Here is a 24,946-nt window from a genome sequence, read left to right as displayed (position 1 = left end):
TGCAAATTGATCCGTTTTTGCCGCGATTTGAGGATTGCACTAGTTAACTGCTTCAATTTAAACTTGAGATTTACAACGGGGCATAAAAGATTTACACTGGGGCACGTGCCCCATGGTCTAGCGGCGCCCCTGACTGGAGCCCATCTAATCATAAATGAATGAAACTCAGCATAGGTCTATGTATACATTAGCCATTAAATATATTTGTTGCATTGAATGGATCAGTACAGACAAGGGCTTTCTCGAGGCTTGCATTAGCAGAGCATGCATCGTCAATCAGCGGATGGCGGGCGGGTGCGGCTTTGAAATTTGGTCAAAAAATAAATAAACAACACCTACATCAAGGCAATGTTTATTTAAAAAATAAAATACATATACTGCATCAATTGTTTTCACAAGCAGCAATTATCTTATTCATTATTTTTTTGTGGAACTTTAAAGGGGAATAAAGACGAACAGGACCGATAAAAACATTGAACACTACACAAATAGTAATTAAATGTTTTCAATTTAGGCTATTAATTTTCCATAGTGACATATGGTGCCGGATCCAATAAAAGGGTCCGGATCCAATGTCAGAGGTGCCGGAACATGTCCGCCTCAAATTAAGCCCTGCATCCCGTCAGGGGGGTAGCCATCATTTCAAAAGTGTGTGGGGGGGGCGAAATATACAGTTTTTTTTTGTTAACCCTTGTGTAATTGACAGGTTTTATTTTTAATCATACTTTTTTTTGCTTTATATGAATACTAATGTAGTGTTACATATTTTTTCTATATTTTACAAATAATATTTTTATTATTGGTCCATATATAATCACTTGTGTATTAATAGCTTTTAATGTAAAAAATACTGCAATAGCAGCCAGGTGTCAAAAAGAGTCATAGAGATTATGTAAACAACTTGAACTGACAAATAACTAAATATATATTCTTGTCCTAGTTATTTTTAATTTAAAACAATAACAAATTGGCTGTGAAGTACCTAAAGTTAAATTAAAAAACTTTTTGTTGTTTTAATTTAATTATAATTTTAGAATTATCTGGCGTTGGGTTAAATGCAATCACAACTCACCGGCCATGAAACTCAAACCAGCAACTATCGGGCCCGGGACAAGACTCTCTAACCACTAGGCTACAACTGCCCCCCAACACCATTGTTTGTCATTCTTTTTACAGATGGCGTAGACACGTTTACCATGAGAATTGAAGAGCCGACATGTACAGTCAACACTCAGAAGAAGGCATCACTGTACTGGAACAGAGCGGCAAAAATCATAGATGAGACCTTTACTGTTCTATACATCATCACTGTTATTGTGTTTCTGTCTGTTCTTGGCAATATTTGGTTTCATTTCGAATAACCTCTTATACAACCTTTTATTGTATGTGGCTCCCCAGTGTTTGTTTAATTCTATTCACGTCCCTTTAAATTGGCCATTTATGAAAATCTGACTTTTTTCATGTTTAAGTATTATAACTGGGTCCCCAGTGCTTCTATCAACATAGAAAATGCAATTTCCATTAAATTTCTGTCATGAATTAATGGATTGCTGGAAATAGTCTTCAACGATTTCTTAACAGGATTTGCCAAGAACGAATGACACTGGCGATCACGTAGTTATCAACAACAAAACAATAACCAGGCAGTAGCCCCCAGTAAAACCAGCGGAGCTAAAAACAATACCACCGGAATCAGTAGCGCCTCCTAGTGGAGCTTACAACAATAATCATTTATATCACATAATTTCTTTTGTTGGATATTTTAGTGAAAAAGTGTAACCCGGGGGATTAAATGCTTTAACATTTAAGAAAAAAAAGTAAAAAAAACTTCTTCATTTTAGTTCACATTTTTAACCTACAAAATCCATAACTTGGGAGCCATCTTTGCTTCTGAATATTTAATCACTGTTTCAGTTATTATTGTTTGTTTTGGTATACAGGGACACTTTCATCTACAAAATGCTGTTTCGGGTGTATTTTTATGGTGGATTAAGTTCATTTAATGATTGTCGTGGACTATGTCATAAAGTTTTGTGTTATATCAATAAGTTTGCTATAGACCCTTTTACAACACACATGATCAAATAGCCTGCGCGCATTTAGGCAACAGAAGTGGTGTTATTCTAATGTGTTAGCAACTCAAAGTTGATCAAAACAGTTTACCAGCATCAAAATGTCTGGTTGTTGCGTTTGGTTGCACTAATATAACATAATAGTATAAGTATGTATCTGGCAACTTTATTTTTGGCCATCTGCTAACATCTGCTATCCACTCCACTATAATACACGGATCTTGTAGCTGTGTTGAAAAAGTTGATAGTGTCAACTTTTTAAAATAACATTGTCTGTGTTGCTTCACTGCTGATTCTTGTCATACTTCCGTTGCCAAGATGCGCGTGCATACGCTGCCACGTCATCATTGTGTCCAAACAGTAAAAAGGTCTATATGAACATAAATTAATGTAAAACTTTAAATGTAATTTAGTTTAAGAAACTAAGTGTCTAATTTGTTTTCTTTATACTAATACACTTTAAAACCTTTAAGTTTGCAATAATTAACTAGCAGCTTTACCTGCACAGTACTGTTTAGTTTACAGTTTTTACTGTATTAAGATATACAGTGTAATACTACAAATAAATGTGCAGTTCATTACTGCATTCCTGTACATTTACAACACAACAGTAAATTACTGTACATTAACAGTATGTCAATTGCATTTAATTTACACACTGTAGAAATGCTTTGCTTCCTTAAGATTTTTTGTTAAATCAACTCAGATTTACAGGTCATGTCAATAGAGATGAGTTGTCGAATATAAAATATAGTTGAGAAAAGTCAACTTAATTTTATAAGTTATAACAACTCATCTGGAGTTATAACAACTCATCTCTTGTCAAGATAAATAATAGTAAGTTAAAATGACTTGTAAATCCGAGTTGATTTGGCAAAACTTTTTAAGGCAGCGAAGTATTTTTTTACAGTGCAGAGAAACACAGATAACTGAGTTCCTGGCCATGTAGTGTATTTTACAGGAGTGCTGCTGTACAATGTAAAAAAATGCAGCATGATGTTAAAACAGCTTGATTTTGCAAGCCAATTCAACCTTAAGTTTTGACCTGTGATAAGTTGACATAACTTAAAAAAATAGTTGTTAAGTTAAAGTAACTAAAAATGATATGTTGATTTGACAAAAAATGCTGAATTTTTTACAGTGTAAATCATATTTGCCAAACATACGGTCCCTTTAAAATACTGTTTCAACTTAACAGGTAGTTACAAAGGAACTAATGCAGTTACTAATGGTTAGTTCTGCATTAACACTGTAGTCACTAGATAACTGATAAGTAAGTGTGATTAACTAATCAGTAAGTCATTGCACACATTTGTTTGGGGTAAGTAACAATTAGTTACTTTTTTATTAGTCATTATTAACTACTAATTGGTGGTGGTTGAGGAGATTTCCCCCGTTCATATGTAAATAACTGTGTTTGTTATTATCCTTACCTGACATTTATCACGCTCATCACTCCATTGCCCGTTCTCTTCTTTGCAATGTTTAGACATCTATGTAACATTCTAGTTAAGTTGATGCATGTTTATTGTATATTCAAGTCATTTATTCATTAAAAGTTATGTTTGTTTTATCCCGTCGTCCTATATATACCATCTTCTGATGACATAAAACAAGGTTAAACCTGAGGCTTTGACTGAGTTGTGTTTGTGTATATAAGTCTGTGGGTGATGATCTCTTTAAGAAATTATATGTGAGAACAAATTAATGTACTAAAAAAGCTACGGTACCATACTCTAAGATCTTTTTCATTCGCAAAATTATCACATCCTTTTAGTGCATCTCACATGTGACAAAAGTAGCTTTCTTTTACCTCAGAAACCTTGACAATATTACCCATTTCATATGCAGAAAAGCTCACCCACTTATGACATTAACCCCTGATTTTAGCCATCTTTCTAAAATCGCTGTGCATAATAACCGATGAGCACATGAAGATTTTTGGCGTGTTGATTATATTTATCAAGCAGCAGCAAAAACACCAATTTACGAAAAACTTTTAACTATCGGTGCCAAATAAATGGCAAAACCGATTAATCTGTCTACCGTACTTTCCAGGCTATAAACTGCATCCTTCAAAAATGCGTCATTAAGACGAAATAACATATATAAGTCGTAGTGGACTATACGTTGCGTTTATTTAGAAAATTATTTCACAAAATCCATGCCGAAGAACAGACATTTAATCTGGAAAGGTAAGTTATTCAACTAAACAATAGCAGACAGAACAGCAGACTGAATAGATGTCTGTACGTTAAAGTAATATTATCAGTTATTTAAACAATAAACCATAGCATATAAAACTTACCTGGAAGGTTGAATAGGCTAAATTAACCGAACAAGCCAACTAGCGTGACGTTCGCATACTCGTCATCCCACATTACTGAATCCATTGAATTACATAAATACAGAAGCATGATATCGGACTCTCACGGCTGTAGATGGTAATGTTGTCTCGTGCCTCATAAATGTCAAAATTAATTCATACTGACTTACAAGGAGCACCTGACTATAAGACGCAGCACCAGCCAAGTTATAAAAAAAGAAAACGTGACTTATAGACCGAAAATTACTGTACCTAGGATAGGCAGGAATTATCCAAAAAACCTTTCTACAAATTTGCTTAAACTGTCTTTATATACCAATACCCAATCATTTGTTTCGTCCCGAATGGAAATAATTAGCTGTGTTTAAAACAGTCGTGAGAGGTCTACAGACACTCTATTTTTATACTCTCTTTTTCAGAGTACTTACATTTTAATTATGTATTCGAATATTAAGACAGTTTAAACAAATTTGTATAAAAGTTTCCCTAGATAACTCCTGCCCATCCTGCCCCCAAACTGATTACAATTGTCTGTAAACGCAGCTAGTGTCAAAGTTTAAATCTAGTTTAAAGACACATCACTTTAACCAAGCATTCACAAAATTCATCTTATATCACTGACTGCAATTATATCAGATCAAATGCAAATGATTATCTTTAGCTTGAAATGTTTATGAAACGCATCTATGCTAATTATACTGCATTTGCAACTGTACACTTCTGCAATACGAACATAACATGATAACCTATTACTCTTCATTGTAATATACAAAAATCAAATCATTGAAATAATGTGTATTGTAAAAAGTGCTATACAAATTTTTTTATATTTAACTATGTACATTTAAAGGAACAGTATGTAAGACATTTATATCAATTAATCATAAAATGGTCCTGATATGTCACTAGACATTAAGAAATCATTTTCATTTCAAATACTTGTGTCACTCACAACAGTGGTGTGGCCAGGATATTGTCATTTAAAAAGTGGAGTTGCAGCCCTCAAATGATGTTTATGTTGTCATTTTGTGTATTGGCCACCAGTTGTGTGATTGCAGTACCAGTTTTAGCCACAAGTTTTGTGATTGCAGTACCAGTTTTGGCCACAATCCTACATACTGTTCCTTTAACTTTTTGTCACAACATCATTGCAGTACATTACCATTTAAGTAATTTCAGTATTAATGAGCTTACTATTATTCTAAAATGTAGGAAAATGATTAATAAACAATGAGCAAGTGACCCTAAACTTTACAAAGCAGTGTATGTAGATAGGGTGCTTGGTCCACACTATTTGGACGGTAATTGTTTCTCATAGGGACGTAAGCATTTACAGAGGGTTGTCAGTGGTTATTGCCATCCGAATACAGAATGTCAATATGAATGAATCCAGATCTCTGAGTTTATAAAAGAGGTTTAATGCAAAAGTTATCCTGCACTGCCTTTATGACCACTGAAAAGCACCATATGGTCACGCACTTCACGTTTATTCTGCACCAGTAAAGTGGATTTCTTTGCATGCATTTTGAACATTTACACGAAAATCACAAAAACGTTTAAAATGTCTATTAGCAGCAACAAGTGCTAAATACAATTAAAAAATATTCAATCACACAACAGTATTCAATATAGATATAATCAAGTATCCAGGTCATGCTAATTAACCACACGTGCAGCTCATTTCCAGGTGTTATGAATTATAAACTCACATATTCACCATGAATTTGTCTTCATCCGAATGCATGAGTTTTATCGTGGAGCAGGCATGCAAATATATTTTTACTGACATCCTCATGAGTAACTAACAATTACCGTCCGAATACGGCTTATGCCAACATGAAACATATTTAACTCATGCACCTTGACACAGCAATGTTATGGAATAATATTTATTGACACATAATGCACACATCTGATTTGAAATCAAAGTGCCATGAGTCACGACAAGCTCTTTTTAAAGCATTAACAGTTTACGGTTAAAGTGCAATTCACAATTAGGAATGTTACATTTTAAACAATGACCATTTGAAAGTACAATGACTTTTCTTTGTTAAATATATTTTCATCAATACAAATATCTTTGTCTCCGTTTGTCTCATCACACTGGAAATGTTTGTTGCAAGCATGGTCATGCACAAAATGTTAAGGTTTATTTGTGGGTTAGTTTAACATAAACATTTATAGAGTCTGTTTACTTGGCAAGATCTTTCATGATGCGTAAGGAAGAGCCTCTGTATCCAGCACCAAAGTGATTCCAGTGGTTCAGGTAGTGGAAAAGTTGGTACAGTTGCTGCCTCTTTGCAAACCCAGCTGTCTTTGGGATCTTCTCATGGTAAGCATTGTAAAAAGAGCTCCCAAAGCCACCAAATATGCCAGCAATAGCCAGTTCAAACTCTGAATGTCCATAAAAAGACGCTGGGTCAAAGATGACGGGACCATCAGAACATTCAGCTACATTTCCTCCCCAGAGGTCTCCGTGCAGAAGAGCTGGGACAACTTCAACGTCTGTGAACAACTCGGGGATCTTCAGCTGAACAGATCATACAAACAATGAGAGACTGTGTGCTATACTGTACCTATAGACGATTTGTCGTTGCCGATCCATGATCTGTATGGACTGAGCCCTGCGGTTCGGACCATATATGACCCATGGATTGATTGTAAAGTTTAATTTATATATCAGTGAGTTGAAGGGTTAGTTCACCGCAAAATTACATATTTATCATAAATTAACCATATAGTTCCAAAGTCCTTCGATTGTCTTCAGAACACATTTTTACTGTGGGTTCACACCAGCCGCGTTTGCGGCGTCAAATTCACGTGAACCGCGTCTAGTTTGACGCTTGAGCATTTTGAGTTTACTCGCTTCATTTACACGTGAAAGCCGCACGTGAAATTCTAGTCATCGAGAAATTCACACGAAAATTTGTGTCATGGGAGGGGCTTCTAAGACTCTGCTCGCTTCCTGTAATCACTTTACTACTAGAGCAAGCTCATGATTGGTTAACGCAACACGTTTTTCTGCTAAAGTTCAAATTTTTCATCTCGCACGTTTCCCGCGGCAACGCTCAATTTGCGGCATTTGCATGAACTAGGGGCGCAGCGACAACTCCAGACGTGCTTCAATGCGTCTTCACATTGACTTAACATTGAAATCACTCGCACTTGACGCCTCTACAGCGGCTGGTGTGAACGCAGCATTAGATCTTTTTTATGAAAACCCGTGACTTGTGACTAAAATATCTTAAATGTGATATAGATAAAATATCTGAAAATGTGTTTTGAAGACAATCAAAGGACTTGGTGGTTTAGAACGACACAGGGGTAAGTGATTTTTGATAAAATTGCAATTATGTGGTGAACTAACCCTTTAATTGGGCATGAAAGCACATTCTCCCATTATTAAGATCTGAACAGTGAGTTTGGTAATTCACTGCACCCACCCATTAGTGAATAAATGAAGATTTAACAAATAATATATCTCAAACAAGGGCATGTAGGTTTGGTATTGCTCTATACCAAATATAAAGGAGTGGCAAATCACCTGGCTGCGATAATGCAATCACACCAGAGGCACTCAAATATGGAGGAGACTATGTTGCCGATCTCATCTGTAACATCTGCAACGATGTATATGGTCAAGAAAAAGCACCAGAACAGTTCACCACGAACCTGATAGTACCACTTCCCAAAAAAGGAGACCTCACCCTAATGAAGGGATCAGCCTAATGTCGGTCACCGCCAAAGTATACAACAAAGTCCTTCTTTACCGAATAAGAGATCCGATCGACAAGATTCTACGTGCCAATCAAGCTGGCTTCAGAGTGAGAGGATGTACAGAACAAGTTCACATCCTGCGTAGAATAATCGAAGGCTTTCAAGACAAGAAACTTGATTATTACATCACCTTTGTAGATTTCAAGAAGGCATTCAATTCAATCAAGAGATCAACCATGTTTGACATACTACGACATTATGGGATCCCAGACAAAATAGTAAGTGCGATCCGCACACTATACAATAAGTCAAAGAGTCATGTACTAGTAGAAAGGAAGCTGTCTGACCATTTCCACACTACAACAGGTGACACCCTAGCTCCCTTCCTATTTATAATCATCATAGACTATGTATTAACACGAGCTGAAGAAGAGCATGCAAGGAACACATCATCGCATGGAATCGTAACACATTTAAAAGAATCCAGCAGAAATCCAGAAGTATCACTATTTGACCTGGATTTCGCTGATGACATTGCCCTGTTTGAAAACACCCTGGATAGAGCACAGGAACAACTCACAACAACAGCAAAGTGGGCCAGGAGAGTAGGCCTTCAAGTTAATATAGGCAAAACAGAAGCCAGGGCTCTAGACTAACTTTTTGCACTGGTTGCACTGGTGCGCCTAACATTTTTTCTTAGGTGCACCAGCACAAAAGTTAAGTGCACCCTAATTTTTGACCGCATCGGATTTATAGTTCACCCAAAAATGAAAACTCTGTCATGTTGTTACAAACCTGCACAAATGTCCCCGCTCCGGGGAACACGAACGAAAACACCTTGAGGAATGCTTGCAACCAAACCATTCATGAGCCCCACTCACCTCCATAGTATTTTTTAGAAGTGAATGGGGCTCATGCTTGGTTTGGTTATTAACATTCCTCAAAATATCTTGCTTCGTGTTTATCAGAACAAAGACATTTATACAGGTTTGTAACAAAATGAGGGAGAGCCAACGATGACAGAACTGTCACCTTTGGGTGGACTGTCCCTTTAACACCGCAAGTTTAGTGCCCATGGTGGTTTAATACAGAATATAAACATGTAGGCTATTTTATAATTTTCCTTATACGAGTCATGCACATTCCTGTTTGATAACCCGCATCTGCGCGATTAAAATAACACTTGACCCGTTATCCGACATCAGCATCAATTTATTTCATACCCGCCCGTTTTACATAAAGACTGCGACCGGCCGTACCGCAAATCGTGAAGTAAGTAGAAACCTTTAAAAATCTTCATGTAGAACATTGACAGAAATAAGCACAGGACAATGACTGGACAAATATATTAACATTTAATGTGAAACTTTGTGGGGGTCGGCAGATTGACAGCTGAGCGGTCAGCAGTGTTTGAACACTCATAAGCGCTGCGCTTATATTTATACCTTTTAAATTGATGATATGATTGCAGTCATTCCAAAGGGATGTCCAAAAAAACTCAAGTAGAATGTTAAATGTTTAAAGTTCAATGTATTTTTCTCGCTGCCCTGCGTAAACCCGCGCCGGTGATGGCATGAAACGTGTGATGAGATTGCATAAAAAAGTTTTTTGTGCTGCATCGGATTTGGAGCGCGTCACACAAAAAATAAACTCATATAGGCTATAGGCTACTTTTGAATTCGTTTTGTTAATATGCTAATATTTAAGTTAAACACATTTTATGTAGGCTTATTTATTTAATTATTTTTTCACAAAAGAAAGATGTAATCATCATGTTCTATTCATTTTAATGCTTTTTGTGCATAATCTAAACCCTTGGGGGAATAATTTATAAATGAATCAACAACGCAAATCAAGGAATTAACTTATTTCTCCATTTAAGACAGTCTGGCAGGGCGGTAATAGCGATACAGCAAACACCAAAAAGTTTATAGGATTAGATTTGGAAGTAAGATTATGAAGAAAACAGCGGTCCTGACTCCTGGCTTTTTTCTATAAATTTGGCGCACGGCACGCGACATTGCTGTTCGGGGTTACGTTCAAATAATTTTCTTCAAAAGAATTATGCTCTGGCTCTGACTCGATTGTAAGAGGCTCATCATTACCTAATTCCGTCTTCGGGTTCAGACCTGATGTGACGGGAGGTTGATATCAGAGCATTGGTTATGATCTTCGGATGGATCAGGCATTAACTTAACATTCTTAACGAAAAAGTTATCAATCGTTCTTTTCCTCTTCTCTTATCATCTGCGGCTACATCCACTCTGTTTATCTGACGGACTCACCTCTCTCTATTTTATTTTATTTTATTTTTTGCTGCATAAATTCCTAAATTAATACCCAAATGCTGTTGAAATAGTATAGCAGCAATAATAATTTAACAATTACAGGTAACATGATTAAGATTACATAGAAAATCTAGCACACACGTAAAACACTGATTAATTGTGACATTACAAAAGTGACCCTAATATAGAAGGCTAATATATATTGGTATTGATAACTGCATTACCAGGATGCTTTTACTACTAAATAGGCAATGTTTTAAAAAACCAACAAAAACATACCATCAGCATTGTCGTATTCCACAGCAACATGGACCACAAGGATGTTTGTCGAATGTCCATTCACCAGCGCATGCGCACATACACCATCAAACACACTTTGACAGACAGGTCGGTGTCTCCATCAACAATAAACACATTTGTCATGACACGTCTTGTGTTTTTGGCACTTTCGCCATGTTTAAGCAAGGTACGTCTGGCGCTTAAAATGTTTTGATTCCGCCATTAACGCCGTTTTACAGGATTTACAGTAAACACAGTAAGTTACATTTTCATAGCGGAGACTCTCGAAATCTTTAAGCCACTCTCTCTGAAAGGTTTAACGTCACCTCGTATTTTCTGGTGGTGGAGTTACATTTGAATCCGGATCGTCGTCAAAAAATACAGTAATAACCTTGGCTGTAATCGGCTCGCTCTCGTCATGCTCGCGACGCGTTCGTCTTTTCACATTTCCGCGCTTCACGGCAACAAGGAATGACTGACGCTCATATTAGCCAATCTACGGTCTTCATTAAACGCAAGAACTTAATGGTGAAATTTGATTGGTTATGTATCGTTGGAGAGAACACTGAACCTGGGACAGCGCCAGCACGCAGGATCACAATCAACTCGCGTCACAACAAAATGGGCAGTCGCACAAATGCTCCCAAATATATTTTAAGGTCGCACAGATTAAATTTCGGTCGCATATGCGACCAAAATGGTCGCAATTTCGAGCCCTGCCGCACCATTGAAAAATTAGGTCGCACTCTAGAGCCCTGGAAGCTATGAGTAAACAAGAACATACCAGTCTGGACATGGCAACACATAATCATCAGCACATAGAGCTAGATGGACAAACAATCAAATGGACAAAGAACTTTAAATATCTTGGCTCCCATATCACCTCTAGCGAATCTGACATCAAAATCCGAAGAGGTCAAGCATGGGGGGCCTTCTGGAACATGAAGAATGTATTCCAGTCAAGAACTATTCCAATTACACTTAAAATCAATATATTTGAAACTGCGTGTGTCTCAATCCTGCTCTATGGCTGCGAGAGCTGGATCCTTAACAGTAAACTCAGAGACCAACTTAACAGCTTTGCTACCAACTGTTACAGAATCATGCTAGGCATAAAACGTCTGGACAAGAAAAGCAATAAAGAGGTTTAAGAAAGAGTCGGCCGCAACCAACTTGTCCTTCAAGTACAACAGAGGCAGTTAAGATTTGTAGGACAATCCCTAAGAAGACATGAGAGTGACTTGATCAACAAGTACGTCCTGTACACCCCACAACAGCGACATGGCAAAAGAGGTCAAGGCAGAGCGCGAAAACTATACCACCAATATATCGGGGAACTTATCAACAAGGACGTACCAGCAACAATGAGCGAACTACGAAAAGTTGCCAAAAATTGCGAGGAATGGACAAAATTAGTGACCGACTGTCAACCTACCCTGTTTGCAGCCGATTGATGATTGATGATGATTGCTCTATAATAACCATATGACATTTACAAACATTATTTCATTACACGTGTGATATACTGGCCATCTCCAAGATCTACTGACAGCCATATAAATGTGTGTGTTCATTAAAATATTTTTAAGTTTTGGATATTGTGCCAATTAATGCATAATAACAATCTGAGCTGTATGCTTTACTTGGAGTTTGGTCCATAGTTCCCGGGCTTCTCTGTCTCCATATGACTGCTCCACCAAGCTAAGCTGATATTGAAGCCTTTGCTGAGAGTAAAAAGACACCCAATCATCCTGCCAGTCATTTACCTAAAAAAAGATAGAAAAATAAAGACATTTTACTGGATAAATGATACACCTTCAAAAATCTCTTAAAGGAACACGCCCACATTTTGGGAATTTAGCTTATTCACCGTATCCCCCAGAGTTAGATAAGTCCATACATACCTCTCTCATCTCCGTGCGTGCTGTAACTCTGTCTGACGCAGCCCCCGCTAGCTTAGCTTAGCACAAAGACTGGAAATGCATGGCTCCAGCTAGTATACTGCTCCCAATAAGTGACAAAATAACGCGATCATTTTCCTATTTATGTGTTGTGATTTGTATAGTCAAAACGTGTACAAATAACAAGGTGATATGAGACACAGCGATCTTTTAACAGTATACATACTGAGAACTATATTCTCTGAAGACGAAGCACTGCCGCATGGGCGGAGTGATTTGCACAACTCTGACCGAACTCTCTGCTCCTCACCAGGGGCTTCTCGTGTGCTGCGAGCAGATCACATAAATAGGAAAATGATCGCGTTATTTTGTCACTTATTGGGAGCAGTATACTAGCTGGAGCCATGCATTTCCAGTCTTTGTGCTAAGCTAAGCTAGCGGGGGCTGCGTCAGACAGAGTTACAGCACGCACGGAGATGAGAGAGGTATGTATGGACTTATCTAACTCTGGGGGATACGGTGAATAAGCTAAATTCCCAAAATGTGGGCGTGTTCCTTTAATATAATTCCCTCCACGTGATTGATTAGATTGTAAATGCTCACCTGAGGGAGATAACCGCAGCATGTGGTCACATGAAACCCAAACTTGTTGACTGCAGCAATTTCAGACTGTCCTGATCCTTTTCCTTTAAAGATACAGAAACCAAATTTGAAAATTTTAGTTGAAAAGTGCCATCAGGCCATTTAAAGCTGTTTAAATTGCCACATTCAAACACGTTACCAACAGTCTGCTGCTCCTTGTTTTCTTTCTCTATCTGTCTCTTGTTGTGAAGATGCAGATCAGCCAGCTGATCCCCAAGCTTGGCTGAGTATCTACAAAAGCAAACAATGACCCACATGTTATTAATCCACCTCCTTTAGATTTTTAATGGATTCGCATTAGGGTTGCCATTCGTGCTAATTCCGCTGGACACGTCCCGAACAGGAAGTCGCATTGGTCGACTGCATACGTCATCAAGGTTTAATATTTTGTGTTCAATTGCAGAAAAGCATTTCAAGGTAAGAATGAAACTACAATGTTTGTATGTCTTAAAAGAAATAAATCTTGATTTTCTAATGTTTTTCAACTAAAATGTGAAAACCTCGATGACGTATGCGGTCGAGCAACACGACTTCCGGAGAATGCACACGAAATCCTGTTTGAGACGTGTCCGGCGGAACTGGCACGAATGGCCACCCTAATTCGCATTGTTTTGGGTCTTACTTATTTAAGCTCCTCATATCCACATGATCCATTATGAAAACAGATCCCCCTCTCTCAAGGTCCACAACCTTTACAGGTCTGGGTACTTTGACTGTGTTTGTTGACAGGATCGCTTCCAAGCTCGCCATCTCTCCATCAAACATCCTTCTAGCCTAAGAAAGAAATATACAGTAGTAGAGAGAGAGAGAGAAAGCAGGTGAATGAAAAAGAGAGAGAAAGTAAAAAAACATATTTAAATAAAAACTGGTTGGTTATTGACAGCCTATGAATCAACCTGCAGCACTTTACATTTTTTATTATTACACATCATGAATAATTGAAGCCAAAACATTTTGATCGGCCCTAGGTGAAAAATAATAGTTAAACACACAAAATAGTTCATACCCCATACATTAAACATTTTTGTACCTCAGGTAATTTAACATTGAATTAGGAGTGCAAAGGGTTTGATCCCAGAGAACAGACATACTGATAAAAATGTATCTGAAAGGCACTGTAGGTCACTTTTGATAAAAGCATTTGCCAAATGCATAAATGTAAATAGAATGCATCAAAATGTGTTTTGTCGTATACTAAATATGGATTAAATTTCAAAGTATTTTAGGGATGTTTCTGACTTTTAAAGATTTTAATGTAGGAGGAATAACTTTAATTCAAGTATGCACTGAACTTTACTTTTTAATGTTTGTAATATCTTTAATGAGTGAAATTCAGGAAGATGTAAGACCTCCTCTTTGTGATTGATCTTGACAAACACTCGTCCAGTATCAGTGTCATAGCTTTGGCCTTCACTGATGCATCCTCCAGCTGAATGTCCAGCGCTTTTTAAAAGCACCGTGCCCAGCTCTCGCTTCAGCAACGCCTCCATCTGTCACTACAGATCTGTCACAACAAAACCAAATACAGTCATATAAAAGTTATCGGGTCCCACACAACTGATTTATATTGCTGCAACTTACTTACAGTTAATAAATAACTGCTTCTTGGTGACTACATGTGTCGTATAACAACATTGGCGTGTGCAGGATTACTGTCGCTTAACAAGATGTCAAAATAAAAGTCCTGAATAACTTCGTGCGTGTGAAAGTTTTAGTTGTAGTGTTTTAATAACACTGTTGTTCGAATGAGAACATAAAAAAATAATTTCAACATTTAGTTTTATTTTTAATTAATTTGTTGTAATTAATTATAATTTTAAATAAATTTTAATATTTTGTATTCGCTTTTATTTTTAAGAAGATATGTTTAGTATTGTTTTTATTTTTTTCAAGTCCATACATTTATTTTTAATGAAGCTGAAAACAGAGTTTAATATTTACTCATAAATTAAATAAAAAGTATCTAACATAATTAAATTATAATAATAATTAAATTACTAACAATGATAAAATGCATGTGCAAATGCACGTTACTCTGAATGCTGCTTAAAACGCTTTTAATATTGTACAGTATACTCAGTGTTTGTTTTATTTGTACTGGTTTGAAAAAATCAAGTGCATCTCTCTTCGTTGGCATTTCTCACACATTTTTTGTTCACTGGCGCTCTCTGCTGTTAGGTCCTTAAAACAGCACAAGCAGCGTATTTGAGCATGAGCTTATTCGTCAAATATAATATTAACACATCAAACGAACCCATCCTAATTTTTTAAACACATAAAATATAAATTAAATAAATGTGGATTCTTTATACATAACAGAGATCATTAACATCTTAAACATTACAGTTCATGTTTTAACTCGCCCCCAAGTTATCTTTTAAGCTGCATTTCTAGGGTCAGACTCAAGGCACTCCTGTAAAAATATTTTTTAATCTCAAAGAGGCTTTTCCTGGCTGAATAAAGGGTATAAATAAAAATAATATAAAATGACTACATTTATTACCCCTTCAGCTGGGTTATAGCCTAGTGGTATAAAGGTCCTGCAGATAGCTCAGTATACAGTAGTTAGGCCATAATCCAACCCAGTAAACTAAATTTTAAATAAAGGAGAAATAGTACATTACCGAAAACAAAGATCATCATTATGTTTTTATTATGCTATCCTGCAACTCTGTGATGTAGGCTATGTTGAACAAATGGTTTTGTGTTTTTTTTATTATTCTCGAAAAAAAGTCAGGCTGCTTTATTAGAGGATAAAGATGAAATTAGGATAATAGATGCAGAATAAAATCAATAAAATTGTGCAAAAATTGTGTAATTTTTACAACACGTTTATGGCGTCTTTTCATACAAAAAGCAGTACTCTACAAACGTCACAGTGCCAATGGTGACAGGGAAAAAAAATCAATGGGACTCAAAAGGTAAATGAAGTAAAGTCTTTCAGAGAAACCAAACTCTCGGCTGAGGAAGCAGAGAGCCGTACACATGTAAACCATAAGGAGGCTGTTGTGATAAAGCAGCTGTTAGGTCAATGATTAACTATTCAATCAGTGTATATATAATGTCAAGTTATATAAACCAGTTTGGCTGGTTTTAAAATCTACATAAAAACATGATCAGGATGGTACTGATAATTTTGCAACTTCCCAGCAGGCCCAAGTATAAGTATTTAAAATTGGTGAGGTGATGTATAAACATAATTTAATAATGATTGACCATATTATGAATACAATTTTATTTTAAAAAGCATGCAGAATGCTATTATTATCCAACTGCTAAATAAAAAGTTCGACTTTAACAGTTGCTTCCCTGTCGAAGAACCCCTGCTGGTTCATTAAGAATCAGTCAATTCAAATCAGTACGCAAGACATTCGCACACCTTGCTTGATCATAATTGTGTGATTATGACAGTGATGTATGATTGAGTTGTATGCATTAACGTTGACTGTTGCTGTGTCATTATCAAGGAAAGAACACAATTACAGACTGTTCCCTACAGAGAGAAAGAGAAAATAAGACCTCAAGCTGTCAGCAGACTTCAGGTTTGCCACTACACCATAAACTTGAAGAGGGCAATGTTCAAGAAGGGAGGTGTCAAATGTGTAATGACAACATATTGTTTATGGTTTAAAATGAATCTGATTAGACCTGGGTCCACATTCACATATGGCACACGTCTATTAAGGTAAGTTATTTTGTTGGATAACTACAATGTTACCTTTGTTGTTGGACGTGTTTATTTATTTATTTTATTATGTGTTTTGTGTTACAGTACATTTAAAAGCTCAATTTAAGCATGCACAAAATGTTTAAATATATCCCAGCAACTGTCTAATAAACCAAATGTAGTCTGACTAACCACTTATGGCCTAAATAAAATTATATTTGGTTGTATATCATTTTTGACAGAATAACTTGTGAGATGTAAGCAATGTCAACAGTGATTATAAGGTGTTGGATTCATTTATTTATTTTTGGGCAATGGTTAGACGTATTCTGTCTCAGATTGAAAATGCTAAACTGCTGGCTGGGATGTATAGTTAATGTACTTCATTTAGTAAAATCTACATTAGATTATGCCAATGAAAATAAGTATTTTTATTGGATATACAGCAATAACAGCACATTTTTCTTTTTAATGTGTGGTATTGTGATTAAGTGATTAAAAAGCGTAAAATAAAAACGCAAGACTCCCCTTTAAAAAGTAACAAATTAAAAATCTTAAACGAGCAAATCCAGTGGTTTTAGAAAATGTACATTAATTTGACCTTTCCAATTCAACATGCTAACATGCGTTCATAACAAAACATTCAGTTATCACAATGGTAACAATAAAACCAGACATATCACCATTATAATATGCAAGTATATTATTAAAGTTCAATTAAAGCTGTACACTTTCACAGGAAACAGGATAAGAATCGGAAACATAAAAAAGAAATCTATGAGAATAATCACATCAGCAACCACATATCACAACTGTAAGTAAGTGTGTTTTACTGTAACTAGTGACTATACTGTAAATGAAAAACACTGTTTGTGTATTATCCCACACTGCTACACATTTGATTTCACAATACATTCTCCATAACATATTGAATTGTTTTATTGTGAACGATTAGTGTTAAATGTATGCACAGCATGTACAATTCTGGTCTTGTATTTTCTATGACTTTACTACTTGAAACATAGTTAAACACACATTGGGTTTAAAGAGTAACCTCTTCTGTTACCTGTGTAATGACTCATAACATCTTAAAGAAACACGTGTAAATAGTTAAGTAAAAAGGTGCCCTTTGCACCTTATAAATTCTGGAACTTTCCAAAATCTATTGTGAGCTGTCTGTATAGGCAGCATTGTAAGACATAACCTGCTCTCTCGAAGTGAAGGCTGTCCCAAAGATAGTAAATATAATAATGTTTCTGTCTTTTTACTTTTTATTGTTTTGGCTATGAGTTCGTGCAGCTAGTCTCACTATTAATACTTTTTTTGTACGTTTAAAAAGATGCTGAAGCATACAATGTAGACGTGTTTGCAATATTTAATCGTAGCATTATTATGTTTTTACAGCTACAAAACGTAAAAAATGTATCGTATAAATATTTTAAACCATAAAGATTGCTGTATAATTTCTTTAACAAAACAGAAAAAATGGCTGGCCGCACACTGAATGCAAAAAAAGAGTGAAGTCTAGAAAAGTACAAAATTTATTAAATGAAATGCACAGTGCAATAAAGTGCAAAGTCTGTGTTTAAAACCGAGGAACATGAGCAAACGTTTCAGCAGATTGCTATCGTCAGCGCTCAATATGCAACAAACAAACACTCTCCTTCTAGAAAGGCAAGCAATTGGAGAGTCAGAATTGTCGCAATCATCAATTAGCACCAATGACCATCAATTATCAAGTATCCCTAAAAGAGAGTCTAATATAACATAAAACATACAAAAATAAAGTTTCAGAAAATAAAATCACAAAAAAGTAAGAAAGTTCAAATTCTTCATTCATACTGTCAAGAAATAAAGATTTAGGGCTCTAGCGTATACACCCGGTGCAATGCGCGACAAAAGTGTCTTTTGCAGTTCCAACCCGGCGCAAATATCATTTTCACGTTTAGCGCCACGTTATTTAAAGTGACACTTTGTAGTTTTTCAACCTTCAGAATATATTTTCAAGACCCTTGTCACTTAAAATAGGTTAAATGACATGTCTACCATAGCCTGACGGGGTCTGTATCGCTTTTACTCATACTTTTAAACTTGGGGTTTCGAGTAGTAACCCGAGCACAAAACAGAATAAAAAGAAGGACGAGGATGAATTATATTGGGCCAGCGTTCGCTCGCTGGTGTGAACTAAAGGAGGAGGAGGAGGAGGAGGGGTTTCTGACCGATGCTGACTTGGCCCTCATGCTTTTGTACTAGTAAGTAATGTTATATTGCTTGCATATATAAGTCTTTTTTATGTGAATTTTACTGGAGCCTACTTGGAGAGTTTAGAGAGAGACTTATATCACGTGACATTGAGGTGCCGTGGTGGTGTCATGGACCTAGCACACGGGTGATCCGGGTTAGATTCCCCTTTAAGGCAATATTTTTTTAAATAAAAACTTTAACGAAGCGATCACCGTTACAACTGGCTTCAAAACATGAGCTACGTGATCTTTAGGTGTTTGAAATAAAATAAAACCCATGAAATTATATTCATATGACATGCTGGAAGGCACACTTTGTGACCTAAAGAGTTGTCTTCTTTTCCTTTGCGACAGTGCTGCGGCGCTTGTGGCCTCTAGGGGGGCTAGACGTGAAAAATACATGTCTAGCACCCCCTAGTGACCAAAAAGTTCCATGGTATGCCTTTAAGTAGCAAATGCATTTGCGCCCAATTTTGTGCCCGTGGGCATTCTGGTCTGAAAACGAGGTGTGTTCAGGCGCATTGTTTGCATGTGGCTATTTGAGGCAACTAAAATACACTACGCCATTGACCAATTAAAACCTGCTCTAAAGTCTGAAGTCAATGTGCCAATATTGTTTTTGTTATTTAATGAGCGCGTTAGTAATATGCACCTATAAAGTTAAATGGGACGACAACGCACGTTTGCTTATCACATGGATGCGCAACAGCACAAACGTTTTGAAATATAAAAAATTCTAAAGATTACAATGTAAAAGATTAATAGTGAGTCTCTTTGAAATAAATGAGGAACGATTATGAGACATTAGAAGGCGTAAATAGCTGCTTTACCTGTAGCCTGGTAAGTAATTAAATAATTTGCTCTAAACAAACTTGTAAGAAAACAAGAAAGAAAACAAAAAATAACAGTTTCAATACAAATGAAAACAATGCAATTTTTTTAATATCAATCTTAAACTGGAGGCTACTTGGAGGCTACTTTGCATCTGTTTGCGGCCTGTGTGTGTATGCATATGTGAGCTGTATAGGTAGACATGAGGTGTACATCTATGTAAATAAGAATTTTGTGGAATTATTGTGTATTTATCTAAATGATAAAAATAGAGAAAGGGGGTGGGATTAGAAAAGTTTGTTTATGAACTTCATCCTACTCCTTTTGAACATTTTTTTTTAATTACTTATTATTTATAACATTTTTGGGTTGAAAGTGCTGAGAAGTACATGTCCTTATTTATCTCTTATTTTTATGTATGTATGTTTTGTATGTATGTATACACTGTATACATAGCTTACTATATATACACTATATATGTATTTTTTTGTATTTTTATTCTATTTTTTGTTCAAATAAACATATTGTTATTGCTGTAAAATCTAGTGGTCTTCTTCCTCTATTAAGTTTTTTAGTTTCCAAATTTCGCTTTCTAAATAGGGATTAGTCATGGCGCTAGGAGCAACTGGCTTTAAAGGGGATGAGAGCTGAGACTCTCATTGGACGTTATGCCCAAAACACACCCATTACTCATTACGAGAATAGTAACAACCCTTTTAGGCCGTGCGTTCGCGCACAAACCATTTTTTCCGTTGTTAAATTAGCAAAAGTGGCATTGGACCGTTTAGACCGTGCGCTTTAGACAATGCGCTTAGATCTTTAAAATAGGGCCCAAAAGTTCAAAAATCCAAAAGGCCTCCATTTGCAACAGCTTCTTGTCTCTATCTCTGCCTCTTCTATGAGGTAAAATCCTCTCGATGTATATTGTTTAATGTATAATGTATACATACAGTGAAGCTTTGTTTTTATTATTTTTGGTTCTTGGCATCACTCTTATCATTCACAGGTTGCTCGCACAAAGACTGTGAGTTGCTTGCCAAAGCACATTCCTTTAATAGCCTCAGTTTAAATATTTATTTATGACATATTTTTATATTAGCTTGGTTTGTTTTATGTATGTTAACATTTTAAACAATGATTGAACATATCCAAGTAAAAATAAATAAACAACAAATGTTTGAGTGAGGTTGGAGATGCCTGTTATAAAGACAAGACATGTAGCAATATTTTTAAAGCATCTTTTGTGCTCCACAGACAAAACAAAGTCATACAAGTTTGGAACAACATGATGAGTGTGAGTAAAAGATCTGCTTCCATAATCATAAAATATAACAACACTATAAAATCTACAACTGTCTACCTGTGTTTTAATAGCAGGTGAAATGATGTCAAGCAGAGTTGGCAGCTTTGCCCGTCCCCATCTGCGTGGTGTCTTACTGCTAATGTGTCTGTTTATGATCTCTTGCCTGTTCATGTACGACAGCTCGTCCTTCAATTGTTTCTTACGCCACAATGGACCAATCAGATCGGAGCAAAAAGAGGTTCTGATTCTCATCTGGCTCTGGCCTTTCAACAAATCGTTTGACCTAGACGCCTGCAAGTCACAGTTCAACATAGACGGCTGTCGCCTCACGGCGGATCGTGATCTCTACGACAAAGCAGATGCCGTCCTTGTACATCACAGAGACATTATTTGGGACTCCTCTAATTTGCCCACATCCCCTCGTCCTCCGCACAAGAAATGGATTTGGATGAATTTGGAGTCGCCATCAAACACGCAACAGATCCCTAATCTGGATAACCTATTTAATGTTTCGCTCAGCTACAGACAAGATGCAGATATCACAGTACCGTATGGGTGGGTCGTTCCAACCCATCAGGAGTTGAATCACTTCATTCCCCCCATGAAGGACAAAATGATCTGTTGGATTGTCAGTAACTTTCAGTTTTACCACAAGAGGGCACACATATACCAGGAGCTCCAGAGGTACGTGGAAATCCACACCTTTGGTGCCGCTTTCGACCAACCTGTTTCTGAGGAGAGTTATCAGGAAATCCTATCCAGCTGTACATTTTATCTTTCATTCGAGAACTCGGAGCACAACGACTACATTACTGAAAAACTCTACAACGCTTTACAGCTCGGTACTGTGCCTGTGGTATTAGGCCCATCTAGACAAAACTACGAGCGTTTCGTCCCCCGTGACGCATTTATCCACGTTAATGACTTTCCTTCTGTGAGAGCTCTGGCGAAGTATCTGCTTCTTTTAAGCAGGCATGAGACGCTGTACAGGCGGTACTTCAACTGGAGGCGACATTTTGAAGTGAAGATCAGCTCTTTTCCTGCAGAGCATGCTTGCTACAGCTGTGATTACATCAGACGACACAAAGAGTACCAAGTGCTTACCAATCTTTATCAGTGGTACTGGGGTATGAATGGAGAATTAGATGAGCCATGGTTTAGGTCAAAAGACAATGTAAGACTAAAGAATCAGAATTTAAATCAAATAGACTTTAATTGATTCATCAGTTTGATCCATGTTGTAAGTAAGATTATTTTAGCAGCTTTAAAAAAAACTTTTTTTCCACTAATATGTTTCAAGCTAATTTTACAAATATGGAAATTGGGTAAATTAACAATGTTAAGTAAATGAACACTAAAAATATGTGATATCTACTTACATTTTTTTAAACAACATTATATAATATTTTATATAAAAAGTACAGTAATATATAATAAGTACTTTTTAAGGCTTACTTCTTTAATAATTTACTTCATATTTATTATTATATACCACATTATGATGAGCAAGTAAGAAGAGACTGGTCTTTCTAAGAAAGGATGTGTTAATTTTTTAACAATATGGACAGTTTCATCGGTTGCATGTGCGATGATGCGATTACGCGTCTGGTCAGAACTTTAATTTACGGCCTCATATTGTTTAATGGTCTGACTAGTTGCTAAACTGAACTCCTGAACAAATACCTCGTTGAAAATAACAATTCCTATGCAACCTATGTGTTGTTTGTTTTGCTTGTTATATAAATAAACCAAAAGTACTTTATTGTTGTTGATTCTTAGCGGAGTTTACCGGAAGTTACGTGTGTTCCACGAAAGCCATTTGTTTATGTTGTTACTGCTGAAACGGTCTATACATTATGTGTCATTTTGTTTTAATTTTGTGTTCAAATGAAACACAAGTTGTGTTAAAAGTTATAAAAAAATGTGTTGGGTTGCACTTTATTTTACAGTACGTGTACTTACCATGTACATATATGGTAAATAAGTTGTACTTACGACAAATGTGTGGTACTTACTTTTAGGTAATTGGTCATTACTGTATCATTAATGTACTTACCAGTAGTACATACTTGGTAGTTATTATGTAACTCTAGATAAGTACTGGGTAATAACATATACATACTTATAGTGTAGGTATACTGTAAATAACAAGAAACATACTGTACTTACAAATAAATGTACAATATAAGTATTTAGTATTTACAGGCAAGTTAGGGTTGATGACAGGAATTTATAGTGCACATATTATGATAACTAATATCAAACACTAGTGTACTTACAAATTATATATACACAAAATCCATAACTGACTATAAGTTACTGAATAAACTTGACACTGTGGAGAGAAACACAATAAAATGTTCTGAACAGGGTTCATGTAAGTAAACACTGATCACCTGATCATTTACAACAAAACAACATTGTAAATATAATAGCTTAAACCTCTCTGACATATTATTTAGTTAATAAGTAGTTAAAGTTCTTATCAGTTCTTATTCTGTGAAAAAGCATAAATAATCCAAATATTCAGGCAAAAAGGATTATGGGTGTTCCTTACATCATGTTCTGATCATTTTAAGTAAATTTTACTGAATATTTTAGTTTAATGAATTTTATACGCTTAAAAATTAAATGAACTAAGATTTTTTAAGCAAACTTGAACGCGCTAAAGTTTTTGATTAAAATTTACTTAGTTTTCCAGTACTACGTGCAGTGACTATAAAACAATTAAATAATACAAGAAAATATACATTATGATATGACTTGCTATTCCCACATAGTTCATTTTGTACATTAGCCTAATTAGTTGTGTTTTATTTATAATTTTACTTAGGAAAATCTAGTTCTCAATAAATGTTAATATTACTATGTAGAAATTATAAGCCTAAATCTAATATATATTACTAAAACAAAAAGTCAATTTTTTTCAGTGTAGTTAGTTATGTCTACCAAAATCATTTATATTGTTTCAAAAAATATTAAGTTAATATTATACATGAGAAAATTAAGTTGAATTAACAGTAATGTGGTCATTTAGAATTACTCAAAGTACTTACATTTGTATGTTATTTTAACTTAACATTTTTAATACATTTGTAATATAGTTTACTTTTATAAGATGTATCCATTGAAATGAGTACTGAGCCCTGACAGCAGACAAGCAGCTAATGGATCGGCATGGATCCGTCCGAGAGTTGGGAATTATAGTGAGATTGATTGAAAGGTAAAAATAGCCACTTTAAGTGAGGTTGTAAATTGTGACCCTGTCTTGTGAAATCAAGCCTAAAGTTTCATAATCGAATAATGACATTTGAAGAAAGTTTGCTTCCTTAACATTGATTTCAAAATTGACATGATCTTAGTCAATATTACACTGTAAAAAATACTTTGCTGCCTTAAAATTTTTTGTTGAATCAACTAGGATTTACAAGTCATTTCAACTTACTATTATTTATCTTGACTACACTGTAAACAGTTAACTTAACTCAAACCATTTACGTAAACCGGTTGCATTAGACCATTTAAGTTTTAAAACACATAAATTTAAGTAGTGTGAACTTGAGTCATGTGCAATTATGCACTTATATTTAAGTAGTGTGAACTTAAATATAAGTGCATAACTGCTTATGACTCAACTTGTTTACGTTCACAGTACTCAAATGTATGTGTTTTAAAAC

General features: G+C 35.7%; 3 protein-coding genes across 8 annotated transcripts in view; 2 read left to right on the top strand and 1 right to left on the bottom strand.

The window, feature by feature from the left end:
* The window catches only part of LOC129429774 (5-hydroxytryptamine receptor 3A-like), a 48,157-nt gene extending 44,457 nt beyond the window's left edge, over positions 1-3,700 (top strand). The window contains exon 9 of the mRNA XM_073856624.1: positions 1,177-3,700. Within this exon, the coding sequence (XP_073712725.1) occupies positions 1,177-1,361 (185 nt within the window). The 3' untranslated portion in view covers positions 1,362-3,700. The remainder of the gene's footprint in view (positions 1-1,176) is intronic.
* A 2,571-nt stretch (positions 3,701-6,271) lies between these two features.
* Positions 6,272-14,934, bottom strand: fn3krp (fructosamine 3 kinase related protein). The gene is made up of 7 exons (XM_055186669.2): positions 14,811-14,934; positions 14,575-14,729; positions 13,848-13,999; positions 13,365-13,456; positions 13,187-13,269; positions 12,326-12,448; positions 6,272-6,928 (listed from the first exon to the last, which is right to left on the bottom strand). The coding sequence occupies exons 2-7, from the start codon at positions 14,713-14,715 to the stop codon at positions 6,590-6,592; spliced, it is 930 nt and encodes a 309-aa protein (XP_055042644.1). The 5' UTR covers positions 14,716-14,729; positions 14,811-14,934; the 3' UTR covers positions 6,272-6,589.
* A 1,863-nt stretch (positions 14,935-16,797) lies between these two features.
* LOC129429740 (4-galactosyl-N-acetylglucosaminide 3-alpha-L-fucosyltransferase 9) lies at positions 16,798-23,029 on the top strand. 6 transcript variants are annotated; one of them, XM_055186643.2, is made up of 4 exons: positions 16,852-16,910; positions 17,632-17,706; positions 21,221-21,260; positions 21,344-23,029. In XM_055186643.2, the coding sequence occupies exon 4, from the start codon at positions 21,349-21,351 to the stop codon at positions 22,486-22,488; it is 1,140 nt and encodes a 379-aa protein (XP_055042618.2). In that variant the 5' UTR covers positions 16,852-16,910; positions 17,632-17,706; positions 21,221-21,260; positions 21,344-21,348; the 3' UTR covers positions 22,489-23,029. The 6 variants fall into 6 exon arrangements, with proteins under 6 accessions (XP_055042594.2, XP_055042618.2, XP_055042605.2 ...); XM_055186630.2 differs by having other exon boundaries at positions 21,341-23,029; XM_073856913.1 differs by having other exon boundaries at positions 16,869-16,910; positions 17,632-17,710.
* Positions 23,030-24,946: the final 1,917 nt, after the last annotated feature.

Source organism: Misgurnus anguillicaudatus, chromosome 19 (genome assembly GCF_027580225.2).
Source record: "Misgurnus anguillicaudatus chromosome 19, ASM2758022v2, whole genome shotgun sequence".
Classification (NCBI taxonomy): Eukaryota; Metazoa; Chordata; class Actinopteri; order Cypriniformes; family Cobitidae; genus Misgurnus; species Misgurnus anguillicaudatus.
The sequence above is the reverse complement of the archived record's forward strand: the minus strand, read 5'-3'. Positions and strand labels throughout refer to the sequence as shown.